At 37.0% G+C, this 23,607-nt stretch overlaps 1 protein-coding gene across 2 annotated transcripts; it reads left to right on the forward strand.

Moving 5' to 3' along the window:
• Positions 1-548: 548 nt before the first annotated feature.
• PSEN1 (presenilin 1) lies at positions 549-20,011 on the forward strand. 2 transcript variants are annotated; one of them, XM_009577851.1, is made up of 11 exons: positions 549-694; positions 2,538-2,576; positions 5,466-5,722; positions 7,022-7,163; positions 10,921-10,988; positions 11,702-11,922; positions 14,243-14,341; positions 15,649-15,735; positions 16,590-16,763; positions 18,912-19,030; positions 19,338-20,011. In XM_009577851.1, the coding sequence occupies exons 1-11, from the start codon at positions 611-613 to the stop codon at positions 19,491-19,493; spliced, it is 1,446 nt and encodes a 481-aa protein (XP_009576146.1). In that variant the 5' UTR covers positions 549-610; the 3' UTR covers positions 19,494-20,011. The 2 variants fall into 2 exon arrangements, with proteins under 2 accessions (XP_009576146.1, XP_009576147.1); XM_009577852.1 differs by lacking the exon at positions 2,538-2,576.
• Positions 20,012-23,607: the final 3,596 nt, after the last annotated feature.

A 23,607-nucleotide genomic window follows, 5' to 3' on the forward strand; every position in this document is an offset into this window, starting at 1 on the left:
AAGCTATCACTAGGGGAAATGAATGCACATTAGTTCTTGAGGCTCAGCTGAAATACTGTTTTGTGTAGCTCTAGGTCGCTCTTAGGGCATTACAGCATTAAAGATATATCCAGATTTTAAATGATCAAGTGTAACTCAGTCATCCTTGCTTGAAGATTCCCCTTGACTTATCAGCAATCCAAAACCGAACAACTTGGAGCAATTGTACTCTGCTGAGATAAAAACGTACAAGTTGTGCTCTGAGCAAGTGTGCAGTGCTTCTCATTTATTGCGTAAGAAGGAATGGAGAACTGTTTTGAATGATTAGTTTGTTGCTGGCTTACTTCCGGGGCTGATGAACTAATTTGATAACGCCTAGACGCTCTTATTTTTATGCTGGAAAATCCCTATTATGACCTCTTAGTAAAGATGTGATACAGTTTCAGTATCATGGTGTAGATAGAAAATTGTTATCTTTGGTTTGTGTGAACTCTAAAAATTGGGGTAGGGAAGGGATGGAGAACTTGGTCATAAAAGAACAAAGGCTTTTTACACATCTTTTTCCTTTCAGCATCTCAAGAGGAAAGATCCATTTTGTGTAGAAATAAGCGATTTCCAGAGAACAGCCCCAATGACAGAACTGTCTGCGCATTTACCCCAGTTTCAGCATGGGCAGCTGACAGAAAACTTCCCTGATAACCACCTCAGCAACACTGTATGTAACAAACAATTTTATTACCTGGTAGCAGTTAAATCGGGATGAATAATGAGTGTGGATGAAAATACAGTTCAGAACTCTAGAAATCTGTTTGTTGGGAGTAGCTTTATCTATCTGGACTGTTGTGGTGATAAGCAGTGCTGAAAGAAATGTTCTGTAAAATATCTAATGTTCTAAACTCATTTTTATATACAGATTTCTCCCAGTTTGAAGTGGTGTTGGAGTGACCAAGCCCTCAAGAAAAATAAGAAAATAGGGTGGGACGCTCCATGTCAAACACTGACCTTTAGAGGATTTAGTGAGCTCTCTTGATCTAGCCTGGCTGTGGTCTGCTTGATTCACGGGTTTCTCAGCCACAGAGTTAATTTTAGTTTGGTTAGAGCTTGAAGCCTGGGTTTTGTTGTTGCTATTGCTGGAGGACTGCTCCTCTGCAGGAAGACCAGCACTGTCTTACTTGTGAATAATTGTCAAGGTGCTCTCAGAGTTCTTGAGGTTTTGGGGGGAGGGGGAACTCAAACCATAAAGTTTTATATGATTGCTTAGAAAGACCTAAGTGCATAATTGTGGCTAAAACTGTACTCGTTGTACTGCATGTGTTTTGGTAAAACCAAGTTTAGATGATCTACCTGGGTGTGGTGCTCAGGCTCTTGGATTAGTTATGCTCAGTTCTTTGTTCCTGCTACAGCTCTTGCATATCAGGTTTCCTTGTGACACAGAAATGCTCTTCTGAGGCTGGGCCACTTGTAGCCATGTTTATGGCAGTGATTCAAGAGAATATTTTGATCCCTGTGCTAACTCTTCTGTACAATCCAGCAGCTTAAGTAGAATTTTGAAAAATCCTTGTCTTTGTTTTAGATCAGCATCCTGCTATATCAGTAAAAATATAAAACATTTGAAAATTTATTTTTAAATTAAGAAGTCAGTTTCACTTAAGACCTTACTGATTATAGAAACTGTTAATAAAAATAGAAAAGTGGAAGCTTTCCTACTGCATCCTTTGTGCTTTTACATCAGAGGCAATGAAAAAGGTTTCTTTCCATCTTGGACAGGTGAGAGATTAACTTTTATTGAACAGTTCTACCAGATTAAAAAGGCAGAGCTCAGCAATAAGCTGTGGGCTCACCATCCTTACAGATAACTTGCTGATGCTCCTTCCCAGCAATGGGGGACGGCTGGTTCTATTTACTTCTCACTGACAGACTGTACTGATGAATAACTACTACTTGTGCTTTTTCTTTCCATGTTTAAGTGTAACTCTAGGTGTAGTTTCAATACTTAGTTGTAATGATTTTTCTCCGCTACATGTATCTGCTTTGTTTTTGTACATACATACAAAAATCCTTTCCTGCTTAAGTATATCTAGCTTCTGTGGCTAGCAGTCAGCATGTGAAGTCACTAAATACTATAATTTGCCATCTCTTCTTCCAGTCACACACCAAGAGTTCAGCCCAGCTTCAATATCAGCCACTGTATAAGGACCTTTAAACGTAAACAGTATATGTGAGAACTGATGAAGTCCGTGCCCACTGACTGTCAGGCAAGGGGGTCTGCTCCTGATGTATAAATCTGGATTTAATAAATAAAAACTTTTTATCAAATATGCTAACTTTTTTATCTCTTGGTCAGGGGCATTGCTCTGGGTTTGCTATTAACTATTTTCCTGATAGGAAAAAACTATCATTTGCTTTTGATATTGTTTATTCACCTGAAAGCGCGTAGTTCATAACTTACGTTTGCTTACGGTGTTACAACAGGTGTTACTGACTTTTTAGCTTCAGAATTTTCACTTTTAACTATGTCTGAGGAAAGTGAAGAGTCTGTTCCTTTGCTTCCACTTCAGCAAGAGTCCATGGCCTCTGCTCTGTTTAATACTGATCAGGTAGGATATGAGTGCACTTTGTTCTTTTAAGCAGTGGGGCACGCGCATGTCACATTTAGCTATACTTTAGTAGCCTGAAAGGACAACTTTTTTCTAGTTTTAACAGCGAATAACTCTTGTAACTCTTCTGATGCTGATCTGGTTTTCATGCACTGTGTTTTAATATGTAAAGGCATTTTGTGATTGTGTCTTTGTTCCTAACTAGTGGAGGGAATAAAATGGCACATACTGGTCTAATTTCTGCAATTTTTCTCTTTATATTTGATTTTGCAGTTTTTTGTAGTGGTGTGCAAGTTAATCAGGCTTTTCCTTTGGCTGTTTTTGTGTTTGCTTTGCAAAGCTATAGATTTTTATTTTACTTTTTATATTTCTGTGCCTAAGATAGGGGTAAGTGCTCCCTCATGCAGGACTGGTATTACAGCAGAGAAAGAGCAACGTATTCTGCTAGTGTGCAGAAACCTAAATATTAGGTCTGCTTTACTTGTGAAGTGTTCCAAGGCTCTGATCATCTCCAATGTAGTGTTACTTACGATCATCTTAGGCAGTTTATTTAGACAGGTAAGCTTATTGTTGTCTTGTTGTAGACTGAGAGAAATTATGTATTTTCACTATCAAAGTTAAAAATGTTACATTTGAGCTATAATCTCTACAGAAGGAGGTTCAGTTGCAGCCAGCATTTCAGAACAACTAAACATAATCTCTTTATTTGCATTCTCCCATATTCCTGTTTCTATCTGACTTTCGATAATTGTATGTGAGGACTTCACGCAAAATGCCAAGTGATTTATAATGAATCTTTCATTTAGTAAGAAATAATATTGAACCCAAAATCTTTTTCAGGACATACTTTAAGTTAGTGATACTAAATTCAAATTAAGGTTAAAACGTTAATTCTAAAAATCTGGTTGCCTGCTAGTTTTAATTGCTTAATTAAGACAATTTTAGATTTCCTCCCCCCCCCCAATATTCAGTTTCCATTTTGAAAAATAAAGCAAATTTTCATAGAGGACAGTTCTCGAAACCCTGCTGACCTTGATCCTGAGGATACCACAGAAAAGGAGCAAATAGTCAAAGTATTTGATGTGTATTGTTGCTTTGTAATGTTTTGTAAAAGCAAGTTTTTCCCAATGAGTTGGGGAAGTTGTAAAGCTTCAACCAAGGTTTTAGCAGCGTCAGTGTTTGCAGTTCAAAGTCCAGGGACTTGTACTCCTTAATCACTTAAGTGCTTTTGAAAACCCCACTATGAGTTCCTGAGTGTGTACTTAACATCTTATATTTTCTGAGAGTGGGACTGGGAAAATTTTGTATAAAGAATCTCCAAAATTACTATTGATTTATCAAAAAACTGCAGTGAGTTGATGAGACACAAGTCGGCAGTTATGTTTGGAAATGCTATTAAGAACAGGTAATGAGACTTTAACATTGTATGTTTAAGGAAAAGATTACCTGCATAAGAGTACTTAAGCAGAAATACATTGGGTTATTTTCAATGCCCTATCTTATGTCTAGAGCAATTTTACTAAAACTGAGTGGTATTTTAAAGGTATTGCAAAAGGTATCTTCCTTCAGTTTATTGTACATTTTAATCTAAGGCTGCTTTAGTGTGCTTACTCAAACGGAACTGTTTGTAAATTCTGAAGTAATTCTGAAGAAATGAGATTCATTTTGTAAGGAATCAAAAATCTTTGTGTTACATGTCTTTTATGTTAAACCTCTTGAGTGGAGGGAGTGGGAACAGTACAGTATTGACTTTGGACATGGTAATACAGTAAAAAAAAGAGCAGACTGTATAAACTGTTGCATTTTAGGGCTTGGTTAGAGTGACTGGTAAACATGAAATGGTTTTGGTTTTTTGTAGTCCAGAACAGGTGAAACATAGCTCAGTCTCCTGTTGGGTTTTCTGTATGTGCACACAACATAGAAAAGGCTGAATGTCTCCTGCTGATGGGACTTCTTGGAGAGGGGACAAAAGGTTTGTGACAACAGGAGGAGCACAGGCCTGATCATTTACTTGTAGGTGGTGTTCCCAGTTTGTGTTTTTGCTTGTGGTTAATCTTAATTCCATTGAAAGTTTACCTCTGTCCTTGTGTTTGAATTACACCCTTGATGTTTCGTGTAGCAGTATCAGGAAGGCTAGGAAGCTCTTTCATATTTGTTGACAAGGGTGGTGGAATTTCTTCAATGTCAGTGGAAGGATGTGGCAGTAGTATCCTTGGGAAAGGAGAGAAAGAATCTGCATGCTTAGCTCATCACGCTAAAGCTTTGGGATCAAATCTCAGTATAAAGACTGAGAATTACCTGAGTTTGATCACCGTTCGATGTCATTCTTCTCGCTAAAAATGTGGGAACACAATACCTTGTGAAGCTCTATTTTAATATATATTCTAGTTAGTGTACTGTAGTGGGAGTAACTTGGTAAGGAAAGTAGAAATTTTCTTGGGACTTTCATGGAGGTAGGTTCGTAAATGTCTGTTTGGCATTATTTCTAGGAAACAGATGCAGTTAATTCTTGTCAAGCTGTGAGTAATCTACTGTCATGCACCCTTGTATCAACTGTAGTTTGGACCAAGGGAAAAAGCTGTCTTTTTTTATTCAGCTTTTTGAATTCTGTTTAAAGGAGAGGCAACATAGGCTGTTAGATGCAACCAGCCCTACTTTCAGCTGCTGCTGTTTTTAATATAAATGCTTCTAAGACAACCCTGTGCTCCCATTCTTTTGATAAGTATGTGATGCAATTAATTACTATTGTTTAAGTCCTTGCTGCGGCACGTGTTCTTGACTGTAAATATTACCTTACACTTTTCCTCCTCAAGATCATCTTTAGCTTAGTGTACAAGAATATCATTGTGGATAGTTCCTGAGGAAACTTTTTTTTTTTATGTATTGCAGAATGACAACAGCGAAAGACGTCGCCATGATAATAGTGAGCGCAGAAGAAATGACAATCCCGAGTCTGAGACCAATGGGCAGCCACAAAACAACATTCAGCAAGTGGTGGAACAAGATGAAGAAGAAGATGAGGAGCTGACACTAAAATATGGGGCAAAACATGTGATCATGTTGTTTGTACCTGTCACACTTTGCATGGTGGTCGTTGTTGCAACCATCAAGTCTGTCAGCTTTTATACACGCAAGGATGGACAGCTGTATGTATCCATTTTTTTCCCCTAATTTTTCAATGGACACTGACCTAGATAATTTTCTTTAATCTCCATTTCTTCAGGAGTCTAATTCAGGCAGTGAACTCCCTCTTGCCTCCCTTTTCCCCTCCACCAGCCTGAAAATAGTTTTGTTTTATTCCTTCCAGAAACCATATTCATGGTACTATTGACATTTGTAGTCTGACTGGTGACCAGTTGGGATAATATCTTGGTTGTTACTGCTTGATTCAAATCCTAGTCCTCATTTTAGTACTTCGTCGTGCCTTGTGATATTTATAAAATAAACTCAATCCTGAGCCAAAACCATTTCAGTTATGCTCTGCTAGAATACAAAGATTTTGGAAAAGGAAAGAAACTACTTATGTAAATGAAGTAACATATATGCCAAGTTTTGGTTTGCCTATGCTGTTTGATAAAGAAATTCAAAGGCAAGAGGAAGATAGCTTTATGAGGTTCATTTCTGTTGCAGTTACAGAAACTTTCCTGGCAGGTTTCCTGTATAGATTTTTTTGGCGGGGGCAAAATATTAATGTTGCCAAAAAAAACCAATTTCAGTGAAAGCTGATTGAGAGAGGCAAAGGAAGAACACTGAGCCTGTCAGAACCCGCAGCAAATCAGTCTAAATGTTCCACTGTGAAAACGTTTAGACAAAATGATTCAAAGTGTTTTTGGCTTTGAAATGTTTGTATAATATAAGCGTGTCATAAAATGTTTCAATAAACCACAAAGTTCTTTTTCACTGTCAAAGTTATTGATCAAAGAATTATTTTTCTTGAGATTTTACTTATGGTAACTGTCTTCTCCCCTGCCCCTCCCCCCTCTTCCCCTAATGAAGTGGTTTTTTCCCCAGCTTGTTGTATTTTTTTAAGAAAGAGAGTTGAGCCCATACATTGTTTTGTTGAAATCACTGGGGGACCTTTCATTGTAAATCCACTAGATGGTGTGCTTATAAAGGTCTAGCCACAGTAATAGTCTAATGATTCATAGCATGTGAGTAATTGTATCAAACAAAGTGCAGTTCTGGTTTTGGTTTGTTTTACAAAGTAGAAAATAGTAGTAATCTAAGAATGTAGGAAAGGCAAGTCTTCTAAGGAATTTTTTTTTTTTTTAAAGTTTGCCTGATATGATACTGTGCCGCCTTTCGAATTTTGCCTAAGTAGAAAATAGCTGTTGCTTTTACAGCTCTGAATTGAAAGATTACTGCAATTTCATTTGATGTTCGCCTCACATATCAGAAACATCTGTGCATTCAGTGCCATTTCACTTGACTCTTTGTTGTTGTAGCATCTACACTCCTTTCACAGAAGAGACAGAGACAGTAGGACAGAGAGCCCTGAATTCAATTCTCAACGCGGCTATCATGATCAGCGTTATCATTGTCATGACCATACTCCTGGTTGTGCTTTACAAATACAGGTGCTACAAGGTGAGTATAAATATAATTGACTTGAGTAATTGTGCTAGTTTTATTTATTAGTATTTTATTTATTAGATTATCGAGAATGGAACAAAGTGAAGGGTTATCAAGGATGAGTGAGCAAAGGTAGCAGAATTGGTGACTCAATTCACTGTTTCAGTTTTGTGGCTTCTGTTCCTTTGGTGCAGTGGGGAGGCAAAGGCCCAGTGCGAACACTGCTGGCTGTTTTGTCAGTTAGAATTAGGGTGGCATTGCTTCCTATTCCTGTGAAATGTACCATATACTGAAATCTTCCTGGGGTCAAGAACTACAAAGTACAGACCTGATCCTACAATTTGAAACCTATTCAGGACTTCAGGGGCTTTTCAAGGGCTCCCCTCTCCCCACCCTGCCCCCAGTATAGAAGTCTCCCAAGAACGTGATGTGTGCATGGCTCTACATGGGCAGGCGATACCCTTATAGCAAACACAGAGATTCTAAGGCTTTTTTGTGAAAGACTTCAATCATGCAATGATGTAATCTAGGCAAGTCCAGGCTTAGCATAAATAATTGCAGTGTCACCTGCCTGGGAGGAGTTGTTTGTGAAAATTCCTGGTTGTCTTTGGGTCTTAATGACCCATTTGACAAAGTTTGGCCTAATAAAACTTCCCGGTGAGCAGCCAGAACCTTGAATCTGTTTCATAGTTGTAAAACAGGCACTGGGATCCATGCACTGGCACAAAGCTTTGCTCCACTTTATTTTGTTTTCAGGAGGGAAAAATGGCTTTGGTCTTCATGGCTGTGGGTGAAACCCCTTTACAAAGTATCTGTGGAGCGACTGGGGAAATGATTTTTGCCTGAATCTGCATACAGCTTGGAATAGTGTTTTTTAAAGTATGGACCTTCTCTTTTATCACAGTGTGGTGTTAAATCCGAACTGACAAAGTTTTCTTTTTAAACTGTCAATTCTGTTCATTTTAATGAAGTCAAATAGCTGATGTACTTCAGCTAGGTTCCTTGGCAGCCAATCAGTTCTCCTCAGTGCTGAAGGCATCAACTAGTTTTTACTAAGCTTTTCACATTTCTGGCTTCCCTCTTGACCTTACGAAGCACTGCATGTTCTCCTTTCAAAAATAATTGTTGGACTAAAAAATTAGAATGATCAGACAACAGAAATTTCCTGTAGTTATATTTTATGCTAATTAAAAGAAATAATTAACTTATTTTTAGAATTGCTAACAGAGTATTTCTACACTGCTATACCAGAATGCTGTAAAATGTAGTTGCCTGTCCATTGAATTCTATTTTACATGCAGTTCTACATGTAGAATGTAGTCTAGATTATGGGGCATGGAACTTACAATGAATGTTAGGCCTCCAGCTGGTAGTGATAATTTGCTTATCTTTACAAGATTTTTATCTAAAAACTCCTTTGAAGGAAGAAAATACTATTTCAGCTTTACTGCTGTTAATTTCCTATATTTTTCCTGTACGTGATAAGTTAAGCATGGTCCTGATTCTAGCTCCTAAATTTAACCAGAAACAGCATCTTCGAAGGTGATTGTATTTGACTAGCTTTTCTTTTTAATGTATTTTATTATTCTCTGCATTCTTCATTGTTTTAGTCTGCCTAACCAAAATCTGGTTGCTGTAGCTCACTTTAAGTCTCTGCATTCAAGTTTTAGCAGGCAAAGCCGACTCTGTACCAGCAATCAATTAGTGTTGAAGCTGTTGTCAAATGAAGAATGAAAATTCTTTAATTAGAAGGCAACAAACCTGTCATGGTATCCTGCTAGGAAAACGCTGGCCAAAACTTACAAGAAATACTTTGGAAAAATCACTTGTATGAAAAGAGGCTGGTGATCTGGAAAATGGTATAGCAAATGAGATACATACTGAGAATAAAACAAACGTCTGTGTGTAAAATGCCAATTTATGTCAGCTCTTGAAACTACCTCCTTTAGTACTGTTGACAGTAGTTACGCAAAGTGTGTGTAAACATTTGCTGGACTATGGCCTTGATGTTTGATATTGTTAGCATTTTACTCTCTACTAGAATGAAACATTACTATTCACATTATTTTCTTAAGTGGTAAGAAAGTTTAAGAGCTTATACTACAAATACAAGAACTACAGATAGAAGTCATATTATTAAAAGAAGTGACACAGCTTGCTTTGCCATTTTCTTAAAATGGTTTCAACTAGTTTTACAGAGAAATAAAATTACTCTTGTTAGGTCACTACTTAGATATATAGGTAGCTTTAGAAGTTGTTTGAAAGTTGGATTCTGTTTCAGGTACCTATCAGTCTTCAGCTTTAGTATGTTTTTTTCCCCCATTTGCTATGAGTGGTGACAGTTTGACAGACTGAGACAGATACTTTGACAGTTTTACTGCAGCATCTTTACAGGCACCATGCTTATTACACGTGGGAAATTCTTAAGTCTTTTTTGAGAATACGGTAGCAAATATGGAAAGCCAATCTGTTAGATTAGCAAGTTAAATGACAGGTTTTATTAGGTTGAAGGTTAAATTTGAACCTGTTTTGAAAGACAGACAATGTGAAGGAGGAGAATGAATGTTTCAAAAATTGCTGAGAACTTTAAAAATGCTTACGAAAAATTTAGTATTAGACTGAATGTACTAAATTACTAACTGTAATAGCTGGATTCTTAATTTGCTGGAAAGTCCTGGTTGCCTCGCTTAAACGTGATTCCTTTAGTCTGTGTGCATATGGGCTTTACTTCTAAATTAAATTCTGCAAAATATTTTAAAAATTATAACATAAGGTGCATTCTACTACACATCTTTCAGAAGAAGAGAAATAGATAACACAATTTCTAAACAGTTTCTGAATACTTTGATCTGGTGTACATATATAGCTAATTTAACCAGTTAATCTTCCACTGAGCATGTCTATTTGAAGCAGGATTTCTTATGCAGCTTGAATTTCTAGATTATTGCTTCTGACTGGTTATCTGCTTGCAATGTTAGGTCTGGCTTTATGTATAAGATTCTGCGGTGAGAATTTGACAAATATATGTTTCATTCTCAGTTTAGAGATTACCAAAGTTACAGGGCTCTTCAATCTTAATTTTTAATTTTGCACAGTAATACACTAGAGTGGTATGACTTTCATCAATGCAAAATCTGAGCGCCTGTCATTTCCAAGTTTAAATCTATGCGTGTGCCCATTGAGTACAACCCTGAACTGTTTTTTGTTAAATTGTTGGGGATGCATATCTGCTCTCATATCAAAATTAGGGATTTTGTCTATAGATGATTGATAGAGGATATAGAAAACCTTACATAGTCATTCATCGATGACATGCTAATTCTGAATTCCAACAGATAAGCACTGAAGGTTTTTCTGTGTTCCAGCATTTAATTCTATAACTGTGTTCTGAAAATGATTTGGAATCAGAGCAGGCTTTTTAATTGTGCAAAAATGAATCAAGTTTTCCATCTGTGTAATGCTGGATACTTCTGCTATGTTATAACTCCACTCTTATCAAAATGGCCTAAAAATATACAAACAGTAGTTTTCATCGTATAGAACCTCTATTGAAAGACCACAAAGCACTTAAAATTCATCAATGTAAATTGAAATACAGTAGTGTGTATAGACTAAATACGAATTTAGGAACAATGAAAGAGCAAGATAACTGAATATCACTTTCTTGCTTTAATCAAAAGGGAGAATAACCTTAAAAGCATTTTTAAGTAGATCGTAACTTTAAAATAACACATCTTAAAAAAAACAGCTGTATTGATATCTTTTTTTCCAGGTGATCCATGGCTGGCTTATAATTTCTTCTCTTTTGCTGCTTTTCTTTTTCTCCTTCATCTACCTGGGGTAAGTGAACTAAAGCATTAATACGCTATTTTTCATGTATCACTTCATGTATGTATTTATTCTAGAACTAGCCCTTGAATCTTAATGATAGTGAGTAAGCTACTGCAATAAAAGTTTTAGGTTTGTATAGGTTCATAGAGTACACATAAAAGAGAGATATTTATGGGTTTATAGTGCATCTGATATTGTACAGAAGCTGTCCATCACATGCAATCACCAGATTAAGCTATCTTCCACAGGGTAGCTTATTCTGCTAGCATATCTTCTGATAACTTAATTTTTCATAGCCATATGACTCAAGGGCAGTTGTTTACATCGTGGCTTTGGTGGTGGGCTGTATATGCAAAGGCTGTTTGCATGAGAGTGGCAGAAAAGAATCAGCTGAAAAGAATCTACTCTCTCACCAAAATATATTCAGTGTTTTTCTTTTCAAATTTGGAAGCATGCCTTTGTCCACACATCAAGAAAATTTGTACATAATACTCAGTATTCTCTAAAATGAACAACCTGATCAGGATTTGTAACTAGAGTTATGCCATGAAATTATTATACTGTGTATATTTTTGTACCACTTGATGACAGATACACTTCTTTTTGAAGAAGCTTATTTAATTTGGTCTCTAGGGGGTGAAAAAAATCTGAAGCATCTGTAACTTGTTTCCATTGTTTTAAGCAAATGCTTTTCCGTTGTTTTTGTTTTTGGTTTTTTTTAGTGAAGTGTTTAAGACATATAATGTTGCTATGGACTACATTACAGTGGCACTCATGATCTGGAACTTCGGTGTTGTGGGAATGATCTGTATTCATTGGAAGGGTCCGCTTCGGCTCCAGCAGGCATATCTCATTATGATAAGCGCTCTCATGGCCTTGGTGTTCATTAAGTACCTTCCTGAATGGACTGCGTGGCTTATCCTGGCTGTCATTTCAGTGTATGGTAAGGTCTGGGGCAAGGCATAGTAACAGGTATTATGGTGGGAATTTCTTCTATTCCCTGACTTCTCCGTTCATCTGACTAGACCTTAAAAAACCAAAAGGTGTGGGGGGGGTATCACTCAAAGTAGTGGATAAGGTGATTACAGACTTCAGAAATAAGATCATGATCTAAACCGAGATCAGTCCTCTGCAGCTAAGGGCTCTGTGTGATGCCATCTTCCTTCGTGTTTTCTGGACTTCTAGATTCTTTGAGGAGGAGAATTGAAGTAATTCAAGAGAGGAGGAGATAAGAGATGTATGTTGCCACTTTGACCTCTTCTGTGAAGGTGGAGAGGTTTTGGCTTGTCATTTTCCCCAAGAATCCTTGGAAACTATTGTATATTCAGAATGTAGGAGCTTGTTGTTTGGGTACAGTCCCATATAGGTATAGATCTGCCCAACCTATGAATTGCTCAAATTTGTGGACATAGAAACAACATCCTGCTCCATGCCTAATAATATAATGAGAAGAAAGCAAGGAAGAATTAAAGGCAGTTTTCATTGCTCAAAGTCATTTTACATTTAGAAGGATATAGTTGTGAGAATTATTTCCTTGTTTTTTTTTTTTTTTAAATAAAAAGGAAGTTCATTTGAATTACCACATATTATGCTTTTTCAGAATGATGACTGAGAGATACCTAGATGCAGTTTTTTCATAAAGCTTTAGAGGGCACTGGACACTTTTGGTAAGAAGATCACTCTATATCCCAAATACTGATTTAGTTCCCAGGCAAGACTAAAATCCAGTTACTTAGACATAATTAAAACAGTACAGCTAAGTATATCCATGAAGATGTGCTCATAACTTGAATTTTTTTGGAAGCATGGAAGTGTGATGAATGTGTACTCTGAAAGTCACTGATAATGATGAAGACTGAGAATCTGTCCAGTTGTAGAAGTGCAGGGGTTAATAAGATTTTATTAGGTCTAGTAGGTCAGTGTACTCCTTAGGTGTCCTCTTCCTTCAGAGGGAGGAAAAATGTCCCTCGTGTGTATGCTCATGGATCATAAGGCACATTATGAAAACCTTCCCATCCCCCCTCCCCACTTCCACCCTTCGTATTACTGGAACAAATCTGAGTATTCCAAGCATTCAGCCTTCAATCAGTGATTGCAAAATGAAATTACTCTTCAGATTACATTCCAAGACCATAACATGGTTGTCTTGAGTAAAAGGGAGGTAAGTTTCAAAGCCTGTGAGCCCACGCTAAGAATTCTTTACTTGAGCGGGACCAGCAATGGTGCTAGGGCAGTTAGCTAAGATGCAGAAGGCCTGCTCTGTGCAACATACAGCTCCTGAAAAGTAAGCTGTTCCTTTTGGTGTCAGATTTTGTTTCAAATGAATTTAAAGACATATAGTGAGTGGACAACTGCAAAAGGTAGTAGCAAGGTTAATATGTAAATGTTACAGTTTTCTGTCCAAATATGCAAGACAAGGGAAAAGTAGCTGAGGTTGTTTGTGGAGTTGCAAATTCCATTAACAAACCATCAAATTCAGGTGGAAGAGCAAATGGAGCATCTGATAGATCAGTTTTTCTTAATGCTGTGCTTTGATCTGTATGAGTAACTTGTCAGTCATACTATTTTGTAAAGGATTGCTTTTCAGTTAATTTTTACTTGTTCATCCAGTTTCATATACTGTCCCATTAACAAGAATTGAGGGAAGCAACAAAAAGCTTCCGTTCTTTTCTTATGCTAAATATGCTTTGAACACCTCTCAAATCTATGCAAACACAGCATTTTTCCACAATGCTTAATAAACCTGTTTTTTTTCCTCTTCACATGCACATCCACTTTTTTTCATCTTTAAGTGGGAATAAATTGGCAGTCATGCCTACTTCATAGAAATTATGTAAGCCTGACTTACCTGTTGTCTTACAATTTGTTTTAGCATTAAACTTGGGTTAAGAAAAGCTTTGATAATAGAAAGCAAGCTTGGGTATTTCCAAGATGTTAGTTGAATAGTAGCTTTCATGAATTATTTGCTTTCAACTTGCAAGTCAACATACAGACACAGATACATTTGCAGTTGCATATCTTAAGTGAGGAACATCACATTTTTTTAATTTGTGTACATATTACAGTAACAGGTAAAATAGGTTGTATAACTGAGAATATTAAAAAGTATTCCTGTAGGGTACTGACTTGTGGCCAATGGCTCTCTCAGAAGTCTATGCTCAGTGTAGCATTTTATCTTATTACCAGTCTCTGCAAGTGTTATAGAAAAACCTTCTTATAAGTATGTCTGCAGTGATATAAGGTCTGTTCGCTCTTCCTTTCAGATTTGGTTGCTGTCCTATGTCCTAAAGGTCCTCTTCGTATGCTAGTTGAAACAGCTCAAGAGAGAAACGAAACTCTCTTCCCAGCACTTATTTACTCCTGTAAGTACATTTTGTTAAATCTTTAAACTTATGATCACCCACTCAGCTGAAGTGATTTTCTCATTTTTCTGTGTTTTAACATGGTGCTTGTCAACTGGAATTCTTAGTCTGTTCACTTGGGCCTCAGTTTTCCTTTCACTGTTGACTCAGAAATGTGGAACAACTTCTGGCTAAGATCTTTCAGGATAAAAACCAGCATGGTTTGTTACAAAATACGAACAGGAAAAATGACAATATACCTTGTTTTGGCTAAAGAAGTATGTCATTAGGCTGTGAATTAAGCCTATTCAAAGGGAGTACCTGTTTTCAGAAAATATTTATCAGCTTTCAGTGCTTAAATAACCTGTGTGTTACTGGAAGGAAAGGGAGAAATTGCCAGGAAGAGATTCATTTACAGAACTGTTTTGTCCAGGTCTTTTTTGGTATGTTTTTTCTCCTTGCAGTTGCGAAAAATAACCTACTGAAAGCAAATTGCTGTTATGACCTGTGTATCAATTACTGCATAATTCCACTGTTTCTGAAGTTCCATGTTGCTAGTCATAATCATATGGATAAACAGTGAAATAGGTTAATCATAAATCATTAGGCTTCTGGTGCTCAAGAAAGGCCTGTATTTGGAAGCAGGAAGTGTGTTGTAGACTGACTGGCTACTTCAGGGACAAGTTTACAGTGGAGAAAAGGGAGGGGTTTCTTTATCTGTCACTCTTGCTGTGTTTTACTGATATTACTCATAGCTGCCTGTTGTTCTATTTTGTGGGAGGAGAGGTTAACCTCAGGTTTGTGAGAAACCACAAACTTGAATTAAAATACACCATGTAAGTGTGACAACATTGCATTACCTCCAGATTGGAGAATTCTTTGTGATGGTGGGGGCAGAGAACAATTAACTTTGGTGCAGATACTGCCTCTGAATTGAGGTACCTCAGTACCAGTCTTAATAGACCTTTTTACTTGCAGATAAAATAACAGATTAAAGGAAAAAAGTAAAGAAATCATTGATTCAGACTTTCAGAGTGGGCCTTATATATAGAAGTAATTTCTCTGGCAACAGCTATTGCCATTTTTTTCAACACCTAGTAAGAATAAAACTTTTATTCACCAAATTCTGTAAATGCATGTTGTAGCTGGTACTGGCTGTGTTCCAGATATTACTGTGCTTTGACGAGAGTAAAATTGCCTGTTGCAAAAGATAGTTGTATCAAAAAAAAAAAAAAAAAGAATGGATTGATGCCAACACTATTTCAGAATTGCATACATCTGAAGATATGATTAGCTATGCTGTTGTTTGTTTGGGTTTTTTTAAATAGCAACGATGATATGGCTAGTGAACATGGCTGAGGAAGATCCAGAAGCCCAACGGAAAGCTTCCAAAAACTCCACTTATGATAAACAAGGTGAGTTTTTCTTTCACAAGGCTTTGTAGTTGTCATTTTATTGGAATACATGTTTATGGATACTTGGTTTTTAGCTTTTTAAGTGTCTTGGTTGATGTAGAAGAGTGAAAGCATGGAGGCCTTATTAGGAATGATGAATCTGTCAAGACTTCAAAAATTGCTTACTTATTGCGCAGTTAATGTTCCTGCATTCATTTTTCTGAGATCCAGGATGTTGGTGGTGAAATGACTCTCAATAGACAACTATTGGCTGAGCTCAGTTGCTTGTCAAATTGGGGTGATATAGTATAATGCTAACTCATTTATATTTGTATTAAACAGAAATGTGTCTAGTCCTCTTGGCTATGCAGCTAGTGTTTAAAAACATGGGGTTTGTTTGTTTACATGTATTATTAAAGCAGAGCAGAGTTTCTGAATTTAACGTGTTTGAAGGGTGTATGTATATGTAACTTTCAGTAAAGTTTTCTATTTTACTGGAAAATTAAGCTGTCAATGTTGACTAAAGAAGCTAATGAAATATTAGATGAGAGTTTATTCCTTAAACTGTGATCTTTAAATTAGGTCATCACAGAACTTCCACTCTGTTATGTCAAAGTACTCCTGAATACTAGGACTTGAGTGCAACATGTAGATGCTGTGACCGCAGAGTGTGCATTGACTCCTGGTTGTTTAAATAAGTATTAAAATCCTAAGTGAGAATGTCTTATAATGGTGTGTGCCAATGTTAGATGTTGCTAAATATTATAGAATACCTCTTTTTCCCTCATTCTTCTATAATCTTACATGTGGAGAGATTGTCATGTTTTAGAAGGTACATTTCTGAAGGAGATCTCAAATGCCTTTCTTCCTTTGAGCTCCGGCAAACCAGACTCGGAATGAAGATGCTGAAGCAGATGATGGTGGCTTTAGTCAGGAATGGCAGCAGCAAAGGGACAATAGAATAGGACCCATTGAATCAACTCCTGAATCGCGTGCTGCTGTTCAGGCTCTACCCAGTAACTCTCAAACAAGTGAAGACCCCGAAGAACGTGAGTATGGAGTACTGTGTCTGAAAGACTTAGTAAAACCTGAAGCTAGTTAGTCTTAGTGTTAGTCATCCTGACTGCACAGATATAGTATGCTGTGAACTAATAGCAAGCTGAAGAGCTGCTCTTACTCATGATCAATACTGACATGCCTCATAGAAATAGATGGAGTTGGGTTTTGGTAGCTTTTGGGTTTGCTGCAGGAGTGAGTAATATTGGCCAAATTGATCTTCAGTTTGATACACAGACTCAAAACTTGAATAGCACAAGTTGCTTTCAGACCATTATACAGTCAGTTGCATTAGCTTCTTTTTTTTTTCACACAGTTCTGCTGTCTATCACCTCTTTTGGATTTTAGGCCCTGTAAATGCAGTCATTAATGTTTTTTGCCTCAAGATTAAACTACTGTAATCCACTCTGTAGAAAGCAATGTTTAAACCCTAACTGGAGACTGAAATGAATGCAGAATGCCATGGGCTTGCTTATTTTTCTCCAGCATCTTGCTGAGGTGCAGTATCTTTGGAGAGCATATGACATCAATACTCAGATATCTGTTTTAACAGACTCATGATTTCCAGTTGGAGATCAAGCTGCTATTAGATTTGCAAAGCTGTAAATAAATTAGGGTCTGCCTGTCTAATAAACTGCTCTTCCCATGTGATGCAGCCATATTTAGCAGGTGCAACTGCTTCCTCTGATTTTCAGGTGCTCCTCTGTTTAAAAATACAGACTTCTATTTTAAAAACAATTTTAGAATTTACTTTGTCCCAAAAATTCCAAATTCAGAGTGTGTTGCAAATCCATTTTCATTTCTAGAGCTTAGAAAAATAACATTAAGATGCAAAAATTTTAGGAATTGGGCTATTTTAGTTTAGTTAACTGGTTAACTAAAACTCTTGCCTGGCCAGACTAGTAATTTTCTCCTTCCTGTATTCCTACAGCAAATAGTAATGACAGATGTGCAGTGATCCAGTCAGACTTGTCAGCCAGTATTAGCTTACTAGAAGTTTGGAGGAGCTTATTAGAAATTTGGAGAGTTCGCTTGTGTGGAAAGAGTTACCTAGCAGTTGCCTTTCCTTATTGTTCTGTCACATGGAAAGCAAGCATCCAAGTTTTGTTTCAGTAGTTAAAGGGTGTTTTAGTGCTTAAGAGCTTTTCATGAGCACTGTTTTAGACTATATATTGGAGGCCTGCTGAAAGAGAGTAGGGTTGCCTTTTCTCCTTTTTTCTTTTCTCTTCTCCTTTTTTCTTTTCTCTTCTCCTTTTTTCTCTTCTCCCCAGTTATCAACAAAGCATACACCTCTGTTTTGATGCCCTGAATTCTTCTTAGAACTCTAAAGTGAGTTTTGGGCTGCACTGTAATCAGGTGACAAAGTAAATGATAGGCCAAATGAAAAGAGCTGGTGACCTGATGTTGGCCTCTCTGACTTGGATTAAAAGCTCAGAAAGTGAACTGGCATTCAGGAAATCTTTGTTATTTTGTTTGCAGAAATAATTGAGTATTGTGCTCCCAGAGTTGTTGCTAAGGTGGTGATCACTATTTAAAGGAGTAAGACATTAACTCATGAGTTTTCCTAAACCTCACATCTTGGACTAAGTATGTGGTTTTTTGCTTCTGTGATATGCGCTGTAATTACACACAAGTGCTTTTTAGAACTACCTTAGTAAGAATTCTGTAGGAAACTTGGGAGGGCACTGGAATATTTTGCTGGGTATAGGTTTCTAACTGGCAAATAAAACATCATCTGCACGGGACTTACTTGTTTTCCCCCTCCCTCGGCCAGCTTAAAGGAATTGTACTTCAATATTTTGTTGAATATGACATGACAATCAAAAGTGGACACCCCCCCAACAAATATAATTACAAATATCTGAGTTTGTATATATTGCATTTGTATATACAGGAGACTAGGAATATAGAAAAATTCTAATTAGAGGATGAACTAATTGAGTGGTGTAATGTTCCTAAGCCATCTTGTTTCACAAGAGTTTTTCTTTATCACTTGATTGAGGTCTGGTACTAGTTTTGAAAATAAAATGTTCTTATTAGCAAGTCTTGTTGATACTTAATGTAAATCTGTATTATTCTCTGACAATTACTGATATGTAATATTACTGATACTTAATGCTGCCATATATTCACTTTTGCAGGAGGAGTAAAGCTAGGTTTAGGAGACTTCATTTTCTACAGTGTCCTTGTTGGCAAAGCCTCTGCAACAGCAAGCGGGGACTGGAATACAACTTTAGCATGTTTTGTAGCCATATTAATTGTGAGTATAATGTAATATTATAATCAGGATAGTTTCTATTGTTCATCAGGGACAAAGTCATAACTGCTACATTTTTTTCTTTGGAATTTGTTTATTTGGTGGCCAGACTGAAAACTGATGAGGGTTTTAGCTGTGATCTTCATTGACTGTACATCTGTCACTTAAGCCTTTAGTTTAGGAAGGCGTGAACTGTATCTTGTATTTCTGTGGGATTAATGTTTAAATATATGTAATCTTTTGCTTGTCAGAGTTCCCTAATTTCTCCCTATGTTTTTTTTTTTTGTTTTTTTTTTTTTCTTCCCCTCAGGGTCTGTGCCTTACACTTCTGCTTCTTGCCATCTTTAAGAAGGCCTTACCAGCTCTTCCAATCTCCATAACCTTTGGGCTAGTTTTTTACTTTGCTACAGATAACTTGGTGCAACCCTTTATGGACCAGCTGGCATTCCATCAGTTTTATATCTAGCACACTTGATGCTATCTATGGATATTTGTAGCAAATCTGGGAGGAGGAAAAATGTTTTTCCCTCAGCTCTCAAGTGAGACTGAAATTTAATACTCAAGATTCCAAGTCTGAATCATTACAACTTCCTCCGATGGTGGTTTTGGTTTTTTTTCCTGAGACAACTGCTGCACTGGGCACCATATGAATTTTCCTGTGTGAAAGTGGCTTCTTCCCAATGGCCGGTCTAAACCGGGTGCTGTAATATCAGAGGTGATCTGATATACATAAATCTGGTAAGGACCACCTGTGTGAAAATTGTTAATGCTTCCACCAGCAATGTGATCTCTTACCACAGGTTGATTATTTTCACAGCATTAAGGGTGCTCAGGACTTCCTTGATATTAACAGAGGAAGCTGACAAATCACATAGAATTTATCCGTTTAACTGCTTGAAGAGAGAGAACCCAATTCAGACTTCTTCAGCAGTGATTTTTTGACAGCGGAGTCCTGACTCTGCTTTGTGTAAGGAGAAAGGACTTTGTAGCAATTTGACAAAGGGAGAAAGTACTGTCGCTCTAAGAGTGCTCCACCACTTCATAGCCTCTGTGCCTGAGTGTGCTTGGGTTAATAAATTTAAAAGCTCTTTTTTTTTTTTTTCCCACACTGGAACTAGAGCCTCTTCTCAGTTTTAATTTGTATCCTCAAGCATGGAGTGCACCTTCTCTACACCTGCTCCAGTTTATGTAGCTACTTAGACTTGGACTGAATTGTTTGGCATTAGTGGATCATAAGGTCCTAATTTGGATCTTAGATTCTAAAAGGTTAATAAACTGCATTAAAAAGCAATTTCAGGACTTACTCTTTGTGCTCTTGCAAATCATTTTGCTAGAATACCTTTTCAAACCCCGTGTTTGAGAATAGTCACTAACAGCACGGACTGCATTGTTGGGATATGTTCCTTTTATTGAAATTCTTATGAAATAAGTAGACATTTGCAGCAATCCCAGATGGAGTTTAGCTTGCCAGATGTAAAGGCCAAAGTGCTATTAGTAGCACTTCTAAATGTATCACTGAAATTTTTCCTCTTCAAAAATGTGGTTTACAGTTCTGTTGACGTGAAGTATTGGTCACTCAACTGTCTTAACACCTCAGGTTGGGCAGGGATTTTTTTTTCGTGCAGTATCTTTATTGGTGAGGATACTTAAGTTAGGTGAGACATTACTTAATGTTACCAAGGAGCAAAATTTGTGGCTCTCTTCACTTTACCTCTCCTGTGAGGAACTGAGGACTGGAGAAATGAAAGACAACTCAAAATCACTGAAAAGAAGATACGAGATATTCAACTTCTTACAAGAAAAAGAATCAATTCAAACCTTAAAACTGCTAAACTCTGTTTTCTTCTTCATTTAAAGAACTCGTTTATGAATAATTGCTTGGAAATGAGACTTGAGTGAGATGAAGTTGGTTTTGCCGTAGGCTTTTACTCTGTACAAGTCATCTTTTTTCTGAGGGAAGCATAGGGAGTGGATACTGTTGATGGGCATTCCGTTTTACTTGCATCTTGATACTGGAGTCCTTGCCAAGTAGAACAACTGTCAAAATCCTGACGCAAGCTCCTTTTACCTTTTTTCTGGGGCTTTGTTTCAGTGCCTTTAGATTCAAAGGTCTGAGACATCAGAGATGCTCACCAACCGTTGCCCAAATAAGGGAAAAAAGGCTGTGATATATAAATCTGCTTTAAAACCAAGAAAGGCTTACTTTGATTGTCCTTGGAAACGTCTGTCTCCCAGTATGACTTGCTAACTGTAGTGTTAGCATTTACATTTTCATAAAATATATTATCTTGTCTACTCTAAAGTACTTTTATTCATCTCATTTGTGTGCTGATTCATCATGGATAGCATTAATAAACTAACCATATCAGAATTCCTGACACTGACTTTTCAAGTCAAACTTGCTTGTGTTTTCTAGCTTAAATCACTGTTCCATATTTTACCGCAATGCAGCCTGATTTAAAACAGGTTGGTTAGGTTTTTTTGTTGGTGGTTTGTTGTTTTGGTTGTTTGGTTTTTTTTTTACAAGACTTTGAGTTACTTTTATACTATTGTAACTTGTCCCTTTCCTGAGCGTTGTATCTAAGAAAATTCCCTTGTGTGTTTTATTGGGCATCCTAACTATTGTTTCATTGTATAGAACAGGTTTGCTAAGAGTTGGCGTCACTAGCATCTGTTTGCATATCTTAGCTGACTCTCAGTTAAGAGTTGTTATTTAAATGCAGCAGTCATCTTTATTGTTTGTTTTTTGGCTTAAGTATGCACCATGGGAGCACTAGCTCCATTAAGAGTTGCTTTAGAATCTATAGAAATGCACAAAAGCCTTTCCACATACTTGAATGGGTGTTAGATTACAACCCAAGGAAGAGCTCAGAATTTTCAAACACTAAATTGCCAGTCTTCCACTCCCCAGAGCTGCTTCTGCTATCCCAAAGTTTTAATTTCTGAGCTAGTGTGGAGTTACAGTGGTGGAGACGATAAAATTTATACTCACAGAAACCATTCAAGTTTATGTATTTGAATCTCAAAATAAATGCAGACGGGAAATTGCTTTTCAAGCCCAGGCCAGCCAATATATGTTAAAGTACACTGCTTATTACCAAGTCTTATGTACACTGTCAAAAACCAGATGAAATTTTCTAGATTTGCCCTCTCATGCTAAGTCATGGTAGCTTATGTTCCAAATGAGATCTTGCAACTAAAGATCATCTCAGTACTTGGGTCCATAAGGTTCAGTTCAGAATAGTTTTTGTTTGCATTTGGGTTGTTACTACATAAGTGTGAAGGTTGTGTCACTTTTCTCTCCTTTGTCTTAAAACACCAGTCTAAATTGAGATCGTGAACCGTTTCAGCTTGGTTAGCTTGGTATAGCTGAAAGACTTCTGATATTTAGTCTGCATTTTTGAGAGCATTTTCGTTATTATTAGATTAGTATGTTAATGACAACACATTAGACTGTAGCTCTGAAAGAACTATTGTGTAGCCCTAGTAGCTAGATTCATCTCTTTCGTGCCCAAGCAGACTGACTGGTAACTGTTGTGTGACTGTTTCAGTATTCATACTTTGAAACTGGGTATTATGATAGCTCCCCTTTCAGCTTACATCAATAATTAGTCTCCTTCTTTGGCTAAGCTTCAAATAAATAAATGAGAAAACATAATACCAAGTTACATTTTGCCTGAAAAACAGCCACTTTCATTTTTTCTTTTTTTTTTTCCTGTTGGGAGTTTTAATCCAGAGCAAAAAAGAGAGATCCCTGGAAGCTGATCTTATAGCAAAGGTGTATGATGCTGTCATATCTATGTATGGCTATTATGGTGGCGCTCAAATTCAAATGTCATCTGTGTGAGGTGAGTCTTGAAGGTACGCACGTGATACTGCAACACATTCAGAATAGTTCTGACTGGGCAGATGATGACTTCTTTGAGCCAAATAATCAAGGGCTGTGCTCCACTAAAAATGGCTAATCTCCTCAATGTACAAAGCAGATCCTGACTATTTCAGGCATAGGAGACTGGTGCTTCTTCTGGATATATAGATATATATCTGTACCTATAGAGATGTGGATATATATATTATGTACTCTGGGCCTGTAAATGACAACTGTTCTGCCATTAGTGCAGTCAAGAATTAAATATGCAGAAGTACATTTTGTGTGGACGGTACTGTATGACGAAACTTCTCAAAATGCTTTATTTAAAAAAAAAAAATTACTTTTGGCGATGATGCTGTTGAAACGAGTTTAATAGACTGTGGAACATGTCTGCACTGTGATTGCATCTCAGTGGTAACGGTCATTGGGGACGCTGAAGCATGAACAAGGATGGAATTCTTTTACACTCAAAGCATTTGCTGTTTTCTTTTTTACAAACACTGGTTTGTACATAATCTGAATTGAATGTGAATGTTTTTTAAACACCTTTCCGGTCCTTGATAAGATATGTTTTTGATAGATTATTGCAAATTTTCCTGTATTTGTCTAATTATTAAAATAAAAGTTGCATGGATCCTGACTTACCTTGCCTTTACTATATTATTTTAAAGCCATCACTTAAAGCTGTTGGAGGCCTAAACACTGTAGC

Source organism: Fulmarus glacialis, unplaced genomic scaffold (genome assembly GCF_000690835.1).
Source record: "Fulmarus glacialis isolate BGI_N327 unplaced genomic scaffold, ASM69083v1 scaffold9815, whole genome shotgun sequence".
NCBI classification, from domain to species: Eukaryota; Metazoa; Chordata; class Aves; order Procellariiformes; family Procellariidae; genus Fulmarus; species Fulmarus glacialis.

Excerpts from the sequence above, each read along its gene's own strand:
- PSEN1 (XM_009577851.1), top strand. The coding sequence starts at position 611 with ATGACAGAACTGTCTGCGCATTTACCCCAGTTTCAGCATGGGCAGCTG. Across the intron at positions 5,723-7,021 it reads ACACGCAAGGATGGACAGCT|CATCTACACTCCTTTCACAG; the intron begins GTATGTATCCAT and ends TTGTTGTTGTAG. Across the intron at positions 19,031-19,337 it reads GTTTTGTAGCCATATTAATT|GGTCTGTGCCTTACACTTCT; the intron begins GTGAGTATAATG and ends TCTTCCCCTCAG.